General features: G+C 33.4%; 2 protein-coding genes across 4 annotated transcripts in view; one reads left to right on the top strand and one right to left on the bottom strand.

Annotated features, from left to right (window-relative positions):
- Positions 1-24302, top strand: part of LOC134845257 (eukaryotic peptide chain release factor subunit 1-like) — a 574579-nt gene that overhangs the window by 411338 nt on the left and 138939 nt on the right. The gene's annotated exons all lie outside the window — the stretch shown is intronic.
- The window catches only part of LOC134845169 (G protein-activated inward rectifier potassium channel 3-like), a 60152-nt gene continuing 59232 nt past the window's right edge, over positions 23383-24302 (bottom strand). For 2 of the 3 annotated variants that reach the window (XM_063862053.1, XM_063862052.1), the window contains one exon: positions 23383-24004. In XM_063862053.1, coding sequence (XP_063718123.1) covers positions 23700-24004 — 305 coding nt within the window. In that variant the 3' untranslated portion in view covers positions 23383-23699. The remainder of the gene's footprint in view (positions 24005-24302) is intronic. The other variant, XM_063862054.1, reaches the window with a different exon arrangement.

The raw sequence follows: 24302 nt of genomic DNA on the forward strand, positions 1-24302 counted from the left end.
ATATACCAACAGATATATCAAGCCAAGCAATTAGCACAATCTCTATTCACAAAGATTATGTTAGAGTGCATCCACTTACAATCGACGCAACACCTTTAAACTATAACTCATTCTTTCCTGAAGGGGCAGGAAATAATAGTTTAAACTCTACTTTCATAAATCAAGACAATTTAAACGGAACAAGAAATCTTACACAACAAGGTATACAAACTCCATCACATTTCGTAAATGAAGAAATAGTTGAAACAATAACAACAACAGAAGCACAACAAAGCATTTCATCTATTCAACCCAAATTTACAACTACAAAACTAAAAAAATCCAACGTTACAACAAACAATTATACAATCCATAGTAAAACCCTCTATTGCTCAAAAATATTCACAAATGGATTACCAAACGTTTCGACCAGTAACAAAACCATCATATAAACAAAAAACATCGCATAGAAAAACTTTTTGCAGAACATAATTATAAGTATGTAAATAGATCAAAAACAACAAAATCTTCTAATATGAATACTCAGAACTACTCATATTCACAAAGTCAAATTATACCGTAACCAACTTCAAACTCAGTCAATTTTAATGATCAACCACGATCTTCACAAGATCAAAGTGAAAATTACCCATTTTTTCAACAAAATAGAAATAATACAAATAGATACCATACTAGAAATCAACCTCCTTATTATACAGCTTTTTATTCTCCATCAGATGATGAAGAATATTATAATCAAAATCATCAACGATTTTATTCAAGCCAAAGACCTCGCTCTTACAATATTGATCAACCAGATAATTTCGAACCATACACACAAGATGAACAAATGCGACAACCTAGAAATAATCCAACATCACACAATAATATTTTTCAACCACAAAACGAAGTCAATACACAATCTTACCAACCAACTCAAATGCATAACGAAATCCCACTGCCATATTATTTATAACAACATGAAATAACAAAAACTCAACTTACAAAATTTTCTCAAATCCCAAATGCCGCAGAGTCACTGCAAATGACTATGAATCCATACCTAATGGAAGGATCATCGATATCATCAGTAAGGGCAATAATAGTTTCTACAGGCCAGATCCTGAATCCTCTGTAGAAGATTATCTAAATGCCGTCACAGAAAATTTAGTTTTAAATATAGGACCTGAACCAGTAAATACGCCGCTTCATCAAAAATGGATACATAGACGCACAGCCTTAATTCAAACCGCATTTGGTGGCGCAGCCCAAAATTGGTTTTCAGTTTTAACTAAAGAACTAAAATCAGATTGGAAAAGATTCACACAAGAATTCTCAAAAATGTTTGATTCTGAGAGAAGTAAATAATATCAAAGTGTTTTATGCAATGAAATTCGTAGACAATCAAATGAAACAAATAAACAGCTTGCAGTAAGAATTGAAACATTAGTCCGAAAAGCATATTCACTCAATATCCATGATTGAAAAAATACAAAAGATGACAGAAATCTTAATGAAGACTCTAACACCTCAATTACGAAAAATAGCAAACAAAAGAGAGCATCACATCCTTCCTCAATCCGAGAACCAGATTTAGACTTTAGGAAACTAGTAGATAAACTAGAACAAGCAGAAATCACTATGAAATTACAAGAAAAAGAAAACCTAAAGCTACAAAATTTCAACAACAGCCAAACCCCTACTTCACAAATAAACAATATTCATGATTCCGATACAGAATTTTCTGAAAAAATCACTGAAATCTCAAACATCTACGAGAAAATTCCAAATTTTAAAGGTAAACCATCATTCAAAAAAAGGTGCAATTATTGCCAAAGATACGGACACAGTATTGCCGAATGCAGACAAAAACAACAAGACAACGAAATTAAACCACAAAAATATAGAGAACCAAATAAATCATTTCATCAGTACATAAAAAAAGATCAAAAACATTCATAGTAATAATAGTTCAGGAAAACAACTTCCGAATACCTCAAATTATTCTAAAAAACAATCAACGTTTAATCCAAATTATCGAGGACGATCAGCAAACGAAAAAAAAATCACGAAATTTCTCACAAAACAGATATAGTCGATCAAACAGTCGAAACAATCAGTATCGAAATAATTATTCAAGATCAAATTCAAACTGACCTGAATTTTTGTTTAAAACCAGTTCCGATTCAAATTCTAGAAATAGATATAATTCAAAGGATCGATCTAGAAATTCTTCATATAATAGAAATAGAAATTACTCCAACGATAGGAATACAAGCTATTCAAATGATCGATATCATGAATATCAAAATAATAGATCAAGTGATTATTCTAACAACAAATCAAACTATCAAAGATCAAAATATAATAACGATCAAAATAGATCACGCGACAATTCACAGAACAGGAATTGAAGTTATAACAACAGACAAAGAAACTACTCTCAATCACCACATAGGAATAAAACACGTTATCAAAATTCACAACAAAATTATAGAAGTAGTACACCTCAACATCAAAGGCAAATCAATCAAGTACAAACAACTAAAGAAACCCACCAGACCCCCTCGGTATTGATAATAACGACAGCACAGAATTGCAATTAAATCACATAAATTGCGAATCCACAGACAGTGAAAGTGACACAGACAATGCAATTTCAATTAGTATGATACATTGTGAAAATGATGACGAACCTATTATATACGAACAACCATTACATTCCCAAATCTATCACAATCATGATCACTTCCTCTTCAATTATAATACAAGACCTATAAGCAGTAACAAAACAATAGAAAAAATAGTAGATGAAATAACAGAAGAAAAACCCACAGAATGTTCAAGCTCAAATAACATAAATGAAAACTTACCTAAAGAAACGCAATTACCAAAAGAAAAAAATTGGACAACCCCACTCCCCTTAGAAAGTCCAAAATGCAAAGAAATTCAAACACCAGACCTTGAAATTGATTTTTTAATAGGTTCCGGAGCGGAATCAAACATCATTAACATCCCCATTTGGAGTGAAACAAAAATGTTACATCCAAAATTAAAACCCTTCAAAACAACAAGCAGGCTAGCAATAGCACAATGATCAACTTAAACAAATTATGGAAAAACCCAACTTTTCGTTGGTCCCACTCGTTCAATGGAACAAAATAAACTTTTGAGCAAACCATTTAAACAAACCTTCCATATCACGATATAAAAGATAATATCATTGGAATTCCATTTATTACTAAAGGTATACCAACTATAAATATCTTAAACAGCAAATTTATACAAAAAAAAATAAATACGCAAGAATGAAAAACTCAGCTTCAACGTTTTTTTATAGATGAAAAAAAAACCACCATTTTCTCCAATTTTTACCCTATATACAATCAGGTACGGAAACACCTGAAACCACTAGCAGTTTAAATTTATAACTTCTCAATCAAACAGCTTCACCAATACGACAAAGAACAAAATAAACAACATCTCTATATGTCTGACCTTGAATTCAGACAAATTCATAAATTTTTCCGAGTAACAATTTAATCTATCAAATACAAAAAAAACTCAAAGTCAGTCATGATTTCCTTGCATGTATATAACAATTCTCCATATGAAATAATCCTACTTCTAAGACTCGTAGGTTATTGTGAAACTAACGCAACAATTTCTCCCACAAAGGAAGTAGCGTATAGAGTAAACATTATTTTACAACTATTAGATATGTGTCAATCAACAGTTCTTGAGGAAGAATTATCGATGAACAAAATAATAAGCAATGAAAAAAGAAACACAGACTATTTCTCGAAAACACCTTACTTTAAACGAACATTTAAAATATCAAAACACACAGAAGAACAACAAAAATTCTTAACAATGTTCAATTTCAAACACTCTCAGATAACACAAAAAGAATTTGAACAATTAGCTGATTTACTATTGAAATACCCAAAAGTTTACGCAACATCTAAATTTGATGTTGGAAAAGTAAATTCACCACTACTTTTACCGCTAAAACTTGATGCAGTTTTCAAAAAACAACGAGCAAGTAAAGTCCCAATTCACTTACAAGACAAAAATAACCGTTTACTTGGCATACTAGAACAATATGAAATAATTTCTCCAGTAAAAAAAGAAGAACAGCCAAAACGTAACACAATTAAAAATCCCAGTTATCATTTCAGCAAGAGGAGAATCATGCAAAATAGTTCTAGATGCAAGATACCTCAATTCACTCATTGATGAATCTAAATGTAATTGGCCTTTTGAACCAATTCAAGTAAATCTCACAAAAATGAACGGAAAATCTTTCACAAACGCCGTGCATTTAATCAAACGCCGTTAGACGAGCAATCACGACGATTATCACATTTTATTATTGGAAATCAGCAAAATGAATTCAATAGATTATTATATGGAATTTCTGAAGGACCAGCAGCATTCTCAGCATTCATGAGTAACATTTCCGACCACTCATACTCAATAAAAGCGCAATCACATATTTAGACGATGTTTTTATGCAATCACAAGCAAAAGACGAAATGTTTATTGTCTTAGAAAAATATCATCAGATATTACTACCTGAAAATATGAAAGCAGTCGCGGATAAATCACTTTTTTTCTAACACGTGTAAAATTTCTTGTACATATTATAGAAAGAAGCACTATAATTCCATTAAAATCTCGCATAGATGCAATCCAAAAATTTTATTCACCGTCCAATAAAAAGAAAGTACAAGAATTTCTTTAAATTTTAAACTTTTTAAGTAAATACGTATATAAAATGCAGTTATACTTAAGACCATTCTACAACATCCTTAGACAACAAAATAAATTTGAATGGAAAACAGAACATCAAACACGATTTGAAGAAAACAAAACTCTTCTCACTGAACAAATATCAAATACTATTCCAGATCCAGTCCAACCATTTATGTCATGTGCGACGCCTCTAACTTCGGCATCGATGCAGCATTAGTACAATCTCATAACGGAATAAATAAAAAGAACCTCATCTCAGCAAATTGTAGACTATTCACACAAGCTGAATTTAGAATCTATCCTTATGTGAGAATGCACAGCCATAATATATACACTCACAAAATATGAATTTTTAATTCTTGGATCAAAACATCCAACAATTTTATTTACAGATCATAAACCCATAATTTTCCTTTTTACACAAAAATCAAACCAAAACCATAGAGTTTATAGATTTCAACTAATTTTAATGAAATTCGCAAACTTACACATTACACATAGTTTGGACAGCAGGAAAAAACCTCGCACTACCTGATACTCTTAGTAGAATTACACCACCTGAGTTATTAACAAGAAAAACAACAGTCGAAAGACCACAAAGTTTTAAGTTTTTCCTTGCAAAAGATGAAAATTTACCAAGATTACAATGCAAATATGCAGTAAAAACTGACATAGGTCAATCACAGATTAAAAACTTACAATAGTTTCCACTATATTTAGATTGTCAAAACAATCACTACGAAGTTGATCTGCTAGGAAAATCTACAATTAAACCAATACCATTTTCATCATAGGTTAAAAACAATACACAGCAAAAACCACTCAAACAAAAATCATACAAAACAGATCTATTCCCTTTAATAGAAAAAGAAAACCTAACTGATAATATGAATTTATCAGGCCCACCAAATAATGACTCAAAATATACAATAAACCACGTCTTTAACCTCCATGAACCTCTAGATACAATACCTCTTTCGAAAACAGAAATTGAAAACATTTTCCTCCCAATAACAGAAAAAATATTACTCAATTTATTACAGAAACATCAAAACTTTGACTTAGTTATTAGACAATTAAAATCTTGGCACAAATATAAAACCAAACCAATTAAAGCCGATATCACCATTCTAGGAAATAAAACCCTTCTTAGATATTTCAGAAAATTTGATAATACCTCTATCAACGAGAATACAGATATTTTAGAATACCAAACATCTGATCTCAAAGTACCATGTCTACTTTTTAGTATGATGCTCATAGCTTTTCATACTTCCCACTCATTACACACTAAAGGGCACTCATGATCATAAAAAAAACATACTGCAATTTCATTCAAAACTTTTACTTTCCAAATGCACCAATTTGGATTAAAGTATTATGCAATGGTTGCATAACATGCCAATTAAACAAACCATACCCAAATTAAAAACAAATTGCTGAAAAACAAGATTTTAAAGGACAAAGTCTATACTTCAATCACAGAATTTCATTTGATACAGAAGGACCGATATCACCATCCTCAGATGGAAACTCATATATAATGGTCATAGTCGACGCATTTACACACTACGTATCACCTAACCCAGTACCCCATTGTAATGCTTATTATGTAAACACAACACTTCATGAAGACTGATTAGCAAAATTTGGATTACCCGAAATTCTTGTTAAAGACAATGGCACTGAATTATAAACTGAATTTATTTAAAAATTATCACACTATGCCATTTATATATCATTAAATATAAACCACGTACATCTCCTTTAACTTGACAAATGGATTAGTCGAAGGCATGAACCGTTCATTACAAGAATATCTTAGATGTATCATAAACCGAAATGACACACGATATACTGAACGGTCAACAGACGTAAAACTATTCCCCTTATCTTATAATTCACAAATCACAACAACTTTAGGATTGTCGCCCTATGAAATGGTTTTCAATCTAAAACCACAAAAACCGATAATGTTCACAGCAAATTCTTCAAAAAATACACAAGGTTATTGTCAACCCACTCTGTTATAATCTGTTATAATCAATAGAATCAATCTGTTATAGCCTACCACTATGAAGATCACTTTCAACATCCACAAATTTTAAATTTAGGTTCCAGTACACACACCGAATGGATTTTAAACAGAGACAAAAAACATAATGAAATTTACCAAAAAGCAACAAAAAAATTATTACAGAGACAAATTATTAATTCCCAAAAAAATTCTCGATAAATTCACACCAGCTAAAAACTTAAAAATCGGAACATACGTTTTAATTCCAAATTTTACAAAACAAAAAGGAATTTCTAAAAAACTACAACCACTCCGAAAAGGACCATATCAAATTATTGATAAACCCACTGATGTAACATACAAACCTATAGACCTAAGCAAAACAGAAATTGTTCAACATCAGAACAATCTTTTAGCTTGTTATCCGAAAGAGTACGCTCTTCGCGAACTGACTCAATTATACTCCTTAACAGGACTCAAAATTATTTACAATAATTCCGATTACAAACAAAATCAAAACACTGATATATATTCTATCCAAAAATCATTAGAACAAAAAAATAAAAAAGAACTTCACAAACAAAATCTCAAAGTTTGGACTACAAAAAAATAACTCAAACAGAAAGAAAAAATCAAAAAATAGAAGAATAAATTTTACCACAAGATCAAAAAGATAAATTTCCACATAGACAATGATCGCGATTTCGAAATCAGCCACGAAAAGATTAAAAAAACATTCATTCCACAACCTAAAATTTTAAAGAAAGTTGAATTTCAGAAACCACTTTAAAATTGTTTAACATTTTCACCACTTGAAAGATCTTTTAAACACCTATACCTTTTCTCAAAACTCACGCTGAAAAGCACTTGAACAAACTAGTTCAATTTCACCTTTCCGAATCATCAACTTATTTTTAACGCGATTTCTGTAGCCGACAAACAATCACCAAGCGTATCTCTAACTATAACTAAAATACCTCCAGGTCAAAAATGAGCAGACCGCTAAAAATTGACACCTGAAATAAACAAAGTCTCAATATTACAACCTTCCCCTATCAAATAGAACAAAGATCAACAATATTGTCCCAACTTAGAACTCAAAACTAGCTTAAAGAACAAAATGGACATGATCATTTAGCCTAAGGTACGAATATTTCTTAGATACACCCAATCATCCAATAAAAAAACTAGAAAGATTCTTAAGAGCCCTCAAAATTTCCCTCCACCAAAAATTACCGAAATCCAACCCACGTGTCAAAAAACCAATAAATAATCCGACCACACTCAAATTTAACCTCAAAAAAAAAATTTCACCGGAACGAATCATTTCCTCAAATGCTTCTTTCTCAAACAGTCAGCCATATTCAAAATCTAATTTCAATTTTTATATCAAACATTTCAATTTTGTTCAAACTTTTTATAATCCTAATAACCGATACCCTAGAAATATTCAACCTCCTCCTGATAAGTTTTTGTAATTTTTTCATCGTTTTTTATTCTCTATCTCAAATATACATTAAATTTTTCAAAAATCCTTGACCACCTCCTCAGGTACGATATTTCAATAACTATCTAAATGTTCCAACATCTATTCAGTAGAACACATGTTTTTCTTCTTTTTATAATATTTCTCACATTTCTAACATCCCTCAAAATGACAATATGCAAATGTATAAAAAAGGCTATCATAACTTTCGCATTAGCAACGATATTTTAAATCCTTTCCATGGAAAAATATTACAATAAACACAAAACTTCTTGGTAAATAATTAATTTTTACAATTTTTTTCAAAATTGCTAATCAACAACCCCCACACCAGTCCCCACCAACAACATACCAAGAACCTCCAACAACACCAACAAAAACTCAAACAAATAATGCCGAATCATTAACACGCATCTCTTTTCACGACAATCTATATACATATGAAGAAAGACACTCACGATTGTCCGAACCACTAGAACCAGTAATTCGCCAAGGACCTCTAAGCGAACCACAAAACGAACCAGTAGATAAAGTATTCCCCCCTCTCCAACAAAATCTCAATAGAGCAAGACACCAACGTCAAAATCAAAACACACTTAAAATAGACAGGCAAACTATACATCCAAGACGAAATGGAAATTTGCAAACCCCAGAGTTCAATTCAACATACCTCATTCACCAGTAGCAAATCCTATAGACCTCTCCAGTAGTACAGTTCAATGTACTCACCAGACCCCATCACAACAAAACACATCAAACATCCCATCAGATTATTTAGGTTCAACCCCTGCATCTGAACAAAGTAGAGAAAATCTTTTTAATCTTCCAGCTACTACAGAACATCTCCCATATTGGATGACACAAGCTTTCACTCAAAGTGAACCAAATTTAAAGAACGATCCAATAGCCGTTTTATCTGAGCCAACTTTGTCATTACCAGAAACACTTTCACTCCTCTCAACCCTTTCTTTAAGTCAAATCTCACGAACACCATTTCCTCCAAATTTTCCTACAAATCTCGACGCTAGATATCGAGAACACTCAACCAATAACATACACTTACGACTAGACTGGAAAACATTCGTAGCACCCCCTCCATTATTTGGTCAACATCACGAAAGTAACAGATTACACAACTGGGCACTAAACAGATTATAATTCCGACAAGATATCCACAAAGATATACAAGAACATAACATACAAATACTTACACACGATAAACTGACACTAAAATCTCAAATCACAGTAAGACTAATTAATATAATTCACCATCCCTTAACCCTAGCCCCCCACATATAAAAGCTCAATCTTTACCGCCCCCATTTACAACCACAGAAATCATCTTTAAATACGATAGATACAAAAAAGACAATTGGATACATAACTTTTTCTAATCCATACTCCATGACTATCATATACATGTATCTTCTAATGATACTAGTTTTCCAGACCCTTCTCTTTCCTAATTTTTCAGAACCCGATCATAACAACCCTTCCCCCGAACAGGACCCCAGGATTTTTTAGTCACACACTTTGACTGTGAAGAAAATGAACAGAAAACATACATAAATATGCAATAAATTAAGTCACTCAATGCGAATCCGAACCACAATTTACAGAAACAACAAACATAATAGCTACAATTTACTGAAAAGCACGAGCTACAACACTATCAGGATATAAATTGACAGCGACATTTTCCGAAAAGAAAGTACATTGTTCTGAAGTCTCGAACGGAAATAAAAATAGACTAGATCATGAATCTTTCTATCAAAGTAATATCAAAAGACTTTTACATTCAGCCATGACGACTGTAAAAACGAACCTAACCGATTAAAATTACATCAAACAAAGGCACAAACAAAAAATTGGTAAATTTCCAAGTTTTTCCAGACTCTGCACATCAAGCCGAACTTGAAAGATACCAAGGTCATAAAAAAATAGACGTCAAATTTCCTTCCACGGAGCATATGGAAGATTAACTTACGATTTCAATGATTAAAATTGGATACCACACATCGGAATAAACTATCCCTCAAACTGTAAAGCAGACACTAAAATTGAAAAATACCAAGAACAATTGTTTTTTGATTGGAAAATACAACTTGAAAAAGTTTAATTAACACGAGATTCAAAAGATGACACCATATTTTATCAAGGAATCAGATTCCCTTGCAAAAATGACTAAGGTTACTGCGATCCCACTACATGAACACAAGCAACAATTGTCTGGTTTCCTGAAGACACATGTAACACATTTCAAGTAGCAAAAATACACGCTAGAATGATAAAATTTTACAAAAAATATTTTATTGAATTAATGCCTTATGAAGACGTAAACCCTGATAAAATCAGACAGAGTAATTATAAATTTAGAATCATTAATAATAAAGAAAATAAATTGGCATGTTTCCAAATTTACCCAGAAACGGAACTTGCATGTTAATACAACAAACCACTTTATAAAACGCAATATTCAGAAACTTTTGTCGAATACAAACACGGTTTCGACATGAATGCAGGAAAACTAATCATAAATCCCCTTGCAGCACATTACTCAAACAGCGGCGAAAGTTCATACATCCCAGTAAACCTAAGAAACACGGGAAACATTGGTGGAAAAAAAACCACAAGACAAAGACAGTACACGTTTACAAGAACTATCACTTATGAACAACACTCATTTTGGTGCAATTCACTATGATATCCACGTAGACATGAAACTAGACTATAGTATAAGTAGAATTTGTCAAGAAATGTCTTTAACAAAACTTTAAACACTACATCAATTATGCGAACTTGAAAGAACACAAGCTCTACAATCACTTGCACTAGCAGTACTCAAAATCCCTTATGCAGGATATTTATTATCAGGTAGCAGATCAAATTTCATTGACAATGAAGGAATTATACTATGGTATTACACTTGTACCAAAAAGGTATCACCCTAATATGTTTTTGAAGATAGAAGATGCTATAAAAGAATCCCAGTATTCTATAAAAAAAGTACATTTTGTTGATACACTTTCCCGAAGAAGTTATTTTTGGGACACAGCAGTCCCATGTGGATCAAAAAACAGCCACAATGTAGTACAATTGAATCCTGACGAAGATAAATACTACCTTCTCAAATTGAATCCTGACGAAGATAAATACTACCTTCTCACACCATACCCTACACTGATGCAACCAATAAAAAAAATTTCACCAGAAAGCATTAGAGCTACTGCCCGCAATCCAAATATCGATTCACAATCGATCGGCATATACTCTAAATCCGACATTGAACACCACATACGTACACAACAATTTCAAGAATTACTCACAAAAAATGGACACAATACAACTACAATCCATAGATCAAAACTTACGCAAACTTGCAGAAACAGCAGTCTTTTCAGACATCTACGCACAAGACTACAGCCGATAATTTAAAGATATAAAAGAATACATTTACTTAAATGGCGAAAAATACAGACAACAAGATATACCACCAAAAATATTTTAAATTTTGTAAATTTGAAAAACGATCTTCTTGCCTTTCTAGGATGGCCCTACTACATCTTAGAAAGATTGACTATATTATACGCAGTGTTTAACTTTCTTGTTTTTTTTTCTCTCTATTAAAAGGAATCTACAATACGTGCGCAAAACATACACAAGTAAAGAACCAAGCAAGTGTAGCACGCATAATTTTTGCAGGATTTTTGGGAATATTCTCTACATCAATAAAAAAAAACTTTTAGATGTTCAAATAAAAGAATACAATACCAAACTATCAACAACACTGAACACATATAATGATTGGCAAAACAATACGAATACAACGCCTACGGCACCACAAATACAAAGCCTTAAACATAACCATCCCTTATCATTAGTACCACGAAATTTTGCAAACATGGCCCTGACAAGCCTCATATCTTCAAGACCTAATTACTCACAAAGCCCAATTCAACATATAATAACACAACAATCTAATATAGAAGACACATACGAGCAGATTATTGAACAACCACATACCACTAACTCTCATTCTCAGAACAACCATCTTTTTAGCCCACGATGAGCCGCCAAGTTGGATCACTCCATCGCTCAATTTCCTACCCAGCCAACCTTCAAAGCAACCTCCCCAACATACCCTTTTTTGCTTTTCCCCCACCTGAATCACCTCATGAAAACACTTCATCCGGCATGGATTCAGATACTAATTCAAACACCACTGTATATCATACTATGTCCCAAGTAAATAACTCAGATTTCGAGACCCCTGACGAATTTGACAACTCCAAACCCAGCCAATCTACATTTTCCCAACCTCCTTTTCAAACTCTCCACACCCAATTAAGATATGAACCTCCTTCTACTCCCTCCTGTAATTCCAATGTAACACCTATATATTCCCCCTTGACCAGTGAACCTTCCGACAACAACAGCTCTGTAAATAGACAAATATCTCATGAACTTGACAATTTCATCACACTTCTGCAACAATTACAGCATCCTCAGACACTAACCATTCACCAACTCTCACAGTCCATAATATCATCAAACCCCTCAATCCCAGCCCCCTCTTCAAATTACACCCCTTCGCAAAACTCATCTCCCTCCTCAAATCCATCCTCAAACCGAGCCTATCGAACCTTCAAAAGGAAATTCCCCAACACTCCATTTCCCTCTCACCCAGGAACAGCCACAACATTTTTTAATCGCCCACTCCACACTAATACTAAAGAATTTCTTCAAATATGTTTACCCTTTTCCCCCCAATACACCTACTTTCATTCAGACCCTAATGACGAACACCCTAATTATGTTAATGAGCACATAATAATGCCAACACTTTCATGGACCTCATTTTATCACTTCACTAATCCACTATCACTATCACTAAATAACACCCCATCTGATAACGAACAATGCAGCAATCAACTCTACCTTTTAACAACAGCACTCACTATAAAACAAATTACACAAATAGGATATAAACAGTCACTTATAAGATTCACCGCACCCAAAACTAACGAATATTCTATCGATCACTACGACGATCACATCATAAGACCAAACGAAGACATCTTTCTGAACGACAATAAATTTGCTAGCCCACAACTAACAGAAAAATTCTTCATTAAAACACCATACGTTTTCAGCCTCAATACTTGGGATAAAAAATACGATTACGTCATTGATACTTTTTGATAATCAAGCTTATGATTCATATTTTAACAAATTTAAAAACGTCTCACTAACGTTTCATTTCATCACGCCCAAAGAACGTGATTTGCAATGTTCACACGACATCATGTTACGAACTAAACAGACACACACTTATACTTACTATAAAATCATAAAACACCAGCACGGAAAATTCACCACAGATATCCAAATATACCTCACCATTCTTTCTTAACTTCACTTATTGTAGATACTAACCTACAAGGCATCCTCCGCATTTATGATCCCATCACCCAGATGTATATGTTCTGTCCCTTAACCAAAACCTTCAACGTAGACGAATCCCGCCCACTAATCATCCCGCACGACTTTCTACAGCCCGTTGAAATCCCGATCCTAGATTTCATCCATAACACCAGATATAACCATAAACTTTATAACCTCATCCAAAATACACCTTATGATTTCTCTCACCTAGCACTGAAGAGCACAAGATCATTAAAGCACTCCAAATGCTTTGGCCACTTCTACAAACTAAAAACATCATTCGTTTGATAGCTAAATTACTAACATCATCAGAAATCATCCACGTTGTTTTTCCCCACGGACTCTTCACAGGCGAATAAGGTAATGAATTAAATACATTATAATAACAAATTAGAACAAAAACTAACCATTCTTTATAATTGTTTTATTTCTTTCTATAGTTTTCACAGGCACGATCATCAATCATCTACAAAAAAGAAAAACGAAATAACAAACAGAAATTTTTTTCTAGAATCATAAATTTATATTAACCATTTAAATAAATGAGGCAGTGAAATTTCTCCCAAAAACAGCAATAAATTGATATATAAAATCTTTTCCGACATGCAGTGAATTTTCGTAAAATGAAAAAAAATTTGATTATTTCAACCCCCAAATAAAGCCGTAAAATTAATAGTTTCAAAGTAGTAATTAAATAAAAGTTGCATATAAAGATAAAGCAGTACTAACCTTTTCAAAGACGCTTCTTTGTAGTTTTAAATATTCAATCGCCCACAATCTTATCCACAATCGGACAGCTCGCCCACGAAGAATTGTTTAAAATAATGAATTTAGGTTTTAACTTTCACCTATAACAATTCTAACAAGTTGTAACACATTTCAGACTTTCCTTTAACCCGGTTGGAAAGGAATTATATAATAACCCAAACTAACCAACGCAGCTTACTAAACACCACAAACCACAACCTAACAGCATGCCTAAGAAAAGAAAACCCACGGTCCCCAAACCGGATTAAAACCAGCTTAGAACTGGATAAATTATTCTTTTGAAGACTACTTTCAAGTCTGAACACAAAAGAACAAAACACAAAAAAGTCGAAAGACAGACCCAAAACAAACGATTTGATTTTCAAAGAAAAAGACACAACCAAAACAAAAAAGAAAAAACCAGTATTAAAAAAGGCACAAAAGGTTAAACACAAAAAGGAAACTCCAAAAAAGAGAGCATGATTTTATACTACCACTCCTGGCCTAACCACCAAAGAGGACGTCCTGAGCATGCTCTATAGCCGGCCTAACCCACCGAGCTACACCCACGCTTTGTGACACACACTCTATCTTTAACGAGAGTTACTTAAGGGTGAGTAGCTCTTAAAAATAACCGAACTAAACAAGAACGCTTTTGCGATAACAATTAATACAAGATCATAACTAAGAATGAAATTAACAAAGATTTGTATATGTAAATAATACAATGCAGTATATAGATTACATACAGCCCAAAGTCGAGTAGCAAGGAACTTGACAACCCAATCACACTCCAACTACGGAATGGCAAAACACACCCGACATGCTGCCTACAGTCACTACGCTCAAAAGATTTAAAGTACGACTTGGCATCGCAACAAAGGAAACCCATTGAAACAGAACAATGGCCATCTCGATCTAAGCCGCCAGGCACTTCATCCAAAGTCAAACTACATGCCACTTCCGAACGAGATTGGAACATTGCTATTCTATAATCGACCTAACCCACACTCATCACAACCGATCAGAAATCATGATACGATCTCCCGAAACGATCGTGATAACAATCCTTCTTCCTAATCGAAAAAAGAATATGCTCGCAACTTCAAAAGAAAGACACCATCATCCATCCTCCACTACAGTAGAACACTGAAGAGCTAACACTCTGTAAACCCCGGATGGGTGGAACCAGATCTAAGCTAGAGTTTATTATTGGATATTATTCTGATATTTTTTCTATATAAAATATTGAATACTATTCAATCATACTCCATCAAACTAACAACCCCTTTATTTGTAAGTGCTGAAACTACACAGATTTGTAAAGCGTGGCGGATAAGATATAATAATACTCCTACTTGAGCTCTGATGAAAAAATGGAAATAAAACACATCAATCTAAAACTAAGAAGAGAAATCATAAAGATCAGAAGCAAAAAAAGGAAAAAAAGGTTTTAAAAAGGCAGGATTTCATGCTATGGTTTTATGTTTACTTTGATGTTTGATGTCCTACTGTGGCTGCGTGGGGGCGTGGGGAATACGATGGTCGATGGATTTCGATACTTCTAAATCTGTCTTTTCTTAAGGGGAGGTTAATGTTGTAATGTACCGCCCTGTATACAGCCAAGCTGTCAGAGGATTGGTTCGGCTCCCCTGGAGACCAAACATTGCTGCAGCCCTTTTTCAGAAACTGTCCCCGATGATTCTGATCCCAATATTCGAGAGAAGACCCATTCTGCTTGAACCCAGTCCAAAATAAGCCCGTCTTTGGGAATTTTTCTTCGTAGATCCAGTGTAAGCCTGAACAAAAATTAATCGGAAAAGCGACATAGCTTAAATAAACATCAACTTGCAGCAATTCGAAAAAAAAATGCTTGATTATTTGTGGACAAAAAAATTTAGCAAATAAATATATTTTGGTGTCTGTGATTTGAAAAAAAAAACAACTTCTACAGTTCAAAAGCTTTTCTAACATTACTTGAGGTTGTAGGCGTTCTAAACCAAATTCAAAGGACTTGGTAGTACGGGCAAAAAAAATTCGTATTGGAACCAGATCTAAACTAGTATTTATAATTGGTTAAAATTATGATATTTTAGATCTATAAAAAATTAAATACTAGCCAATCATATTCCATAAAACTAACAACCTATTTATTTGTAAAGTATTGAAACTACTTGTAGTTTCAACACCAGAACAATTTTAATTAAACTTAGAATACAGTTGTTCTCATTCTGGAACTAACTCGCGTAAACCGGTGTACACTAGATCTATTGAGACTAGGAGATATAAGAGTAAGATTAAGATTGGTATTAGACTAAGAAGTTGCACGAATCTATCCGGCCGAAAATAAGATAGCGTGACGAGCAGACGGTGTACCTTATCTGAAATTACTCTGTGAGTATAACCAAATGGTTATAACTCAGAAGCCTGAACTCCATGAAACCCGGCCGAAACTATCAATTATTAGATACAGCGGCTTATGAAAAAACTCGCTCAAAATAACAAAAGAAACAAATCGTGCAGTATTTTTTGATAAGGAGTTAAAATGATACTAGCAATTAACGCACCTTCGGTGCTTCGAAATTTTTCGACAACTCATGAAAAACCGCATATAGTGGAGACAACATCTGCAAACTTTTAGTGTACGCTGACTGCACCCAATTACAGGGTTGGTAATTTCGAACTTTTAAACTTTTTAAATTCCCATTTTAAAAGCGTCATCTCGAAACTTAAAGGGCCTCTAGAGAAATTTGGAAGCCAGATTTGCAACCACTGAGAGTCCCTGAGAGCACCCTACTATAGGGTTAGGAATCCAAAATTTTGGGCATTTTTTCAAACCTAAGTTTCCCGAAAAAAAAATTGAAAAAAAACGTCTTATCTCGGAAACTAAAAGGATTTGAGCATTCAAATTAAGAGGGAAGATTTAAGACGCCTGGTTGTACGCTGACAATAAGAGTGTATCTTCATCAAGTTAGTAGTTTCAAATTTTTTGAATTTCTTTGTAGATAAGTTCTTAGAGAAGTTTTGAAAAAATCGAAAAACGCCACTTCTCGGAAACTAAAAGCATTTGAGCAGTCGCGTTTAGCAGTCGCATGTGGCAAAATTTGCAACTCTTTAGAGTACCCTGACAACACCGAACTATAGAGTTGGGAATTTCAAATTTTGAAAAACAATTAATATAAATTTTCTGAAAATTTCGAAAAAAAAAAAAACAAAAAACGTCACATCTCGAAAACTAAAAAGAATTGAGCAGTGATATTTGGAGGCAAGATTCGCAATCCTTGAGAGTACTTTGACAGGACCTAACTACAGGGTTGGGAGTTTCAGATTTTTAAAGAATAATTAATAATTTAAGTTTTCTGAAAATTTTGAAAAATTCACAAAAAACGTCATATCTCGAAAACTACAAGGATTTGAGCATTCAAATTAAGAGGGAAGATTCAAGACGCCTAGTTGTACGCTGACAATAAGAGTGTATCTTCATCAAGTTAGTAGTTTCAAATTTTTTGAATTTCTTTGTAGATAAGTTCTTAGAGAAGTTTTGAAAAAATCGAAAAATGCCACTTCTCGGAAACTAAAAGCATTTGAGCAGTCGCGTTTAGCAGTCGCATGTGGCAAGATTTGCAACTCTTTAGAGTACCCTGACAACACCGAACTATAGAGTTGGGAATTTCAAATTTTGAAAAACAATTAACATAAATTTTCTGAAAATTTCAAAAAAAAAAAAAAAAAAAAAAAACATCACATCTCGAAAACTAAAAAGAATTGAGCAGTGATATTTGGAGGCAAGATTCGCAATCCTTGAGAGTACTTTGACAGGACCTAACTACAGGGTTGGGAGTTTCAGATTTTTAAAGAATAATTAATAATTTAAGTTTTCTGAAAATTTTGAAAAATTCACAAAAAACGTCATATCTCGAAAACTACAAGGATTTGAGCATTCAAATTAAGAGGGAAGATTCAAGACGCCTGGTTGTACGCTGACAATAAGAGTGTATCTTCATCAAGTTAGTAGTTTCAAATTTTTTGAATTTCTTTGTAGATAAGTTCTTAGAGAAGTTTTGAAAAAATCGAAAAATGCCACTTCTCGGAAACTAAAAGCATTTGAGCAGTCGCGTTTAGCAGTCCCATGTGGCAAGATTTGCAACTCTTTAGAGTACCCTGACAACACCGAACTATAGAGTTGGGAATTTCAAATTTTGAAAAACAATTAATATAAATTTTCTGAAAATTTCGAAAAAAAAAACAAAAAACGTCACTTCTCGAAAACTAAAAAGAATTGAGCAGTGATATTTGGAGGTAAGATTCGCAATCCTTGAGAGTACTCCGACAGCACCCAACTACAGGGTTGGGAACTTCAAGTTTTCTAAATCATTTTGTTATTTGAAATTTCTAAAAATTTTTGAAAAAATCTTAAAAATCGTCTTATCTCGTTAACTAAAATTATTCGGGCATTCAAAATTGGAGGCCAAATTCGCAACCCCTAATTCGATATTGGGCTGCTTAATTTAAACTTGGTAAAACAACCACTAAAATCAAATTGGAAAATCGAAAAAAAAAATCTTAACCATTGCAATATACGATATAGCTTAAACATGCAAAAATAATACGTTGAAAAAGCTTAAACATGGCGAGATACTGAAGCCCGCATTTAAATAAATAATAGATTTGTATATGTACGCAATATAAACAGTAGCGGATGTGTGGGGAGGGGGGTTTTGGTGGGTTCGGAGGACGCTTCCCTCAAGGATTCGAACCTTTGACTACCCAAAGGCTCCCCCATTTGGTACTATTTTGAGACCCTAAAAATTTTCCAAAGGCGCCACCAAATTTTTCTAAAGGCTCCACCAACACACTATTTTTGAGGGGAGAGCGGGCGGTCAAAACTGTCCAAAAAACACCAAAAAACGCTCGACCAAATTCGAGCTACAGAAACATGACTAAATTCGAGCGTGAAAATCATCAGAATATTGTTGATATTCTGATGGTTTTGATTCCAAACCCTGCAATTTTTTACGATAAAATATTTGCACAGAAATTGTGCAGGTATATTTTTCTGACAAAAGAATGTCAAAAATTATTGAAAAATATCGAGAAAAACCAATTAGAAATTTAACTTTGTTTTGAATAAGATCGAATACAATCACTGGCGAACACAATCATTAGCGTCAAAAAATTGAAAAAAAGTCTGGAAAAATCCCTTGCAAAAATTTCACGGCGGTTTTGTGTCAAAAGTTATTCAAAACATCGTCAACAGACAGTTGGAAAAGAGTCAAGAAGGCACGGAACTGAAAAAAATCTGACTTATTAAAAAAAGAGGCGAAACGGAGTTTCGCACCACTTGCGGTACAATACAAACATAAAAAACCGAAAAAAATTGAGAAAATTTTAGATAATTAAAAAAAAATAGGTGATCTTAATTTTTCGTAAGTCAACAAAACAACTACAGGCCCAGCTAAAACTGGAGGTGCGTGTTTGATATTATATGAATTTGCTATACTGATGCGGCACGAAAAGCGTGATTTGAAAAATTGCTAGAACATTAGCTATTCTTCTACTAAAATAAGTGAGAAAAAAAATTTTTGAGATTATCAATTTTCATAGTGAGGTAAAATTTCTGTGACAAAAGGTTGAGAACCGTTGTTACTGCAGGTACAGTTATCGCAACCCTTTCAATGGAACTTTTCATCTCAGATTTTAATGTGTAAGGTTTAAGAAAATTGCGATTTAAGAGGAGCTTTGCACTAACTGCTATCTCATCGAACTCACAATATCAGATTTAAGAGGCTAGTTTTTGAGAAAAGCAAAAATATATACAAAATGGTCAAAAAAATGAAATCTGACTATTCCGACGGCCATAACTCTTTGTGCAAAAAAAAAATTAGTCGTAGCCATTTATGTAGGGAAGCTTTTTAAAACAGTTCTATCTATTGAAACCAAAAACTCAAAATTTAAAGAGGTAGTTTTAGAGAAAGCGAAAAAAAATCAAAAATATGTGTCAAATTGTCCCCCATACTTTTTTCGAAGGCTGTAGAAAGGGTTAGGTTTAGAGTAGAAAAAAGACTCTAGGGGAGTATGCAAGCACACAGAGGAAAAAGCGGTCTTTCAATTGATACTCATTTTTTGAAGATCAAATTTTTATAAGAAAACCTAAATTTTTGGAAAAACTAAAAAAAAATCAAATTTCAACAAGCAGATTGATAAACAGTCAACTAACTTGAAAAATGTGGAGGGGAGTGCTAAAATTGTGTTGATCTTGAAAGCCTCATAATTAGGTCATTCAGCCGATGAAAAATTGGGCCAAAATATTTTGGCCAAGGAGTTTTTTAAGCGAAACAGAAAAACAAAGAAAATATAGAATCATGGCCAGTAAAATTACAAAATGTAGGCATAATTCAACACTAAAAACAACAATTAAAGATCGCCCGTTGTGAAAACAAATCCAAGATGTGACAACTAGGCCTTCAACAAATAAATTATTGGCAGACAATTTTTCTTTAAAACAGAATATCGTCTGAAAAAAGCCAGGTCCTGGTCAGACTCGAACCCGAGACCTTCGTCATAATGAATACATAATGAAAATGAATACATAATACAATAAAAACAAGGTAGAGACGAGTCCTGTGGACAAAGTTGTATACAGGAAAAAATTCTAGTACCCGGTTGCAATATCCTTGTTTATCGCAAGAGTAAATAAAACTTTTCACCTTTTGATTTCAAAGAGTAGAACATATTTTTGATAAATCGCGAAAATTGAATCAATAGGTAAATTTTTTATGCCACTTGAAAATCTAAAAATTAATTTCAAAGTTCGAAACTGGAAATCGGTCGCATTTTTTGTGGTTTTTACATTTCTGCTGTTCGATAGTGGAGTTAGCTTTCCTTTCATCAAACGAAATGGACTGAGCTCAAAAAGAAGTTAAAAATCAGACTTCGAAAAATCAGATTTTAGCGTGATTGATTAAACTGGAAAACAAAAAAAAATCACTAAGACCTAGCTAAGAGTATCGACTACGTTCATGAATCTTAATTATATGCAAAATTTGTGAATAAGTCTTCAGAAAAGTTTTTCGAATGTCAAACATCCGGCAAAGAATGTCAAACATCTCGTTGATCCAAAAACAAGATACCAGATAATTTTCTTCCACTTTTGTATAAAAAAATGAGTGCTAGAATAACAATTTTTCCTCAAACGACACAAAATTGGGCGACTAAGTCAAATAAACATCAGCCGCAGCCGTTCAGACCGAATGAGATACTCAAGAAAAAAGAAACAAAGTCCGCAGTCTCTTGGAAAAAAGTCAATAAATACAAGAAAGCAGCAAAAACTGCAATGTTTGAACTTTAAACTAAAATTTAATTTGCCTGCAGGCTTTTCGAATTTTAAGATCCATACTTTTTTTGATAAAACTAACTCAATTCCAAAAAACTGGATAAAAAGGCTAATTTTAATTCCGCTGGAAAATCTGAAATCTCAAATTTTTTTTTAAAATGAAGTCGAAAACATGCTTGGTGACCTGTACACTTTTGCTGTTCGACTGTGGGATTCGCCTTCCTTTGACAAAGGAAATGAAGTTAACTTAAGGAACTAGCAAAAAATCATCACGACATTAATCAGTCTTCACTACTTTCAACTCCTCGTTAAAATAACGTATAAAATCTTGGGATAGTTACATTAATTATTTAAGGGTTAAATCAAAATTTCTTTCAAATGCAATGAATTTTGCTTTAAGCACAATCAACTTTGTGTTTAGGTAATTAAACCGACAAAACATGGGACTTTTTAAATTGAATTTTATTAGTGTGAAAAAAGTCCTGGCCGGACTTAAATTTAGAGTTTTAGCAGCCTCAGACGTAGTTGTTACCTACGTAACAAATAAGCAAAAATTTGAATTGAATTTAAATCGAACTATAATAATTTAAATCGAACTATAAATGATTTGATTAAAATAGTAACTAACTTTAAAAGGTCTTCAATCAGTTTTGATATCGCTTGATAATTGTAAGTTTGACGCAGAGGCAAAGAAAAGCTTCGCAAAACTCGCGACAACGAATTGCAAGCTGACAAATAAAAAATGAGACGGAAATCATTACGTTAGTTTATTTTTTTTATTCGAAGAAATGAAAAATTGAAAGTTGCAAACCGATTCTTTGGAAAGTAAGCCGACCCAAAAATAAGCATACAAACAGAATTCCAAAAATTCTATAGTTCATATTTAAAATTTCAGTTCCATCCAAAAAACTCCTGGCTTTGGGTGCAAAGTCGACCGCTTTTCCTCTAGACCAAAGAAAAGAATCCTTGAAGTTGTTTAGGTTCAATTATGAAGCAAAATCAATTTCTTAGGTTTGTAGAAAAAAACTATTTACGGCAAACAAAAATTGTACCCGATCACAAATCTCATATGCTCTCGCAAAAGAAATCGCCATTTAACTCTTTGAACTTTAAGAATCTTTTATTTTTGACTTCACTTAGAAAAAACTAGCCAAAAAATAAAAAAATAAACAGGATATAAATTTCAAACAACTGGAAAATTTTGAAATTTTGAAACTTGAAGTCATTTACGGTTTTTTTGCACGCCACTTGTCTTTATATGGAGAAACATTTACTGTGTAAACCTGACTAGATTTTAAATGAAATCGTAAACGATAGCGTTGTTAAATTATTTTGACTAATATTGATTTGCTGGAAGTAACAGATCACGCTTCGCACTAGTTTGGCTTTGACCGCACTTCTGATACAGTGGCCAACCTAATTTAGAATGGGAACAAATAATGTTGGGAAAAGTAGTTCAACGCGCGCATGTTAGGAAATCATGTTTTTACGATCGTGAACTCTTTGGGGATTTCATAAATTTGGGGACTTCATTTTGTCCCCCTCCGTATATTTTTATACAATTTTATATAGTCCCGATCCGAATAAAAACTACACAATTGAGCATAATACTCATATTAAAAATAAATTCGAATAGACTCAAAATACCGCCATTACAAAATAGTCAAATCAATCAATTTAAAATCAGTGAGTTCAAAATTTTAGTGCTTCTTTCCGAAAACATATACAACACTGTTTGAGTCCTAATTAACAAGTCTACGTTATTCATTTCACTTTGATCTTTCTGGAGTTTTGAAGGCTAAAATCATTAAATCCACTTATCGCGTTGAAATCCGCCCATTTACATCATTTACTTAAGGCTTTCGATCCTCCACTGTCGAGATTAGTAGTGCTAAATCATAGTGAGTCAGCGCCAGCCAAACGTAACTATTTGTCTACGCGTCCTCGTTGGTTTCTTCGGTTAGGGTGGGTGGTATGTCGTATATGGTTGAGAATGCCCTCTTGCGCATGACTGAAGGTGCTTCACTCTCACTCAAATCATCCTCTCCCAGTAGTTCATACAGTGAACAGGTGGGCATGTCTGACTGTCCGATAACTGAGTTGAGTTTGTCGAAGTCGGACAGGTACTTGTTGCCCTTTCGGGTGAGCATGCTGGCGAAGTTGTAGCCCCACTTGATATCTGAGGCAGTGTAGGACTGGATAACCTGCGCTGTGCTCCCGGTCTCTTCAACCGCTCCCTCTACAAACAAAGCCAACAGTTTCAAAAAAGTCAATGAACTCAAAAAACAATAATTTTTTTTTTCAATTTTCAACTTTTGAAAGTCGAAAAAAGATGGCCATTAAGTTCTTTGAATTTCCAAAACAGTTTATGATTGACAGGTTTTGATAAAATATCCCAATTTGAGAAAACTGGATCAATAGGTAATCGCTGGGAAGTGTCGCTTTTTATGTCGCTGGGAAATCTGCAAATTGAATTCAACTTTCGAAACCAAAAGTCGATCACGTTTTTCGTGACCTGTACACTTCTGCTGTTCGAT

Source organism: Symsagittifera roscoffensis, chromosome 4, assembly GCF_963678635.1.
Source record: "Symsagittifera roscoffensis chromosome 4, txSymRosc1.1, whole genome shotgun sequence".
NCBI lineage: Eukaryota > Metazoa > Xenacoelomorpha > Acoela > Convolutidae > Symsagittifera > Symsagittifera roscoffensis.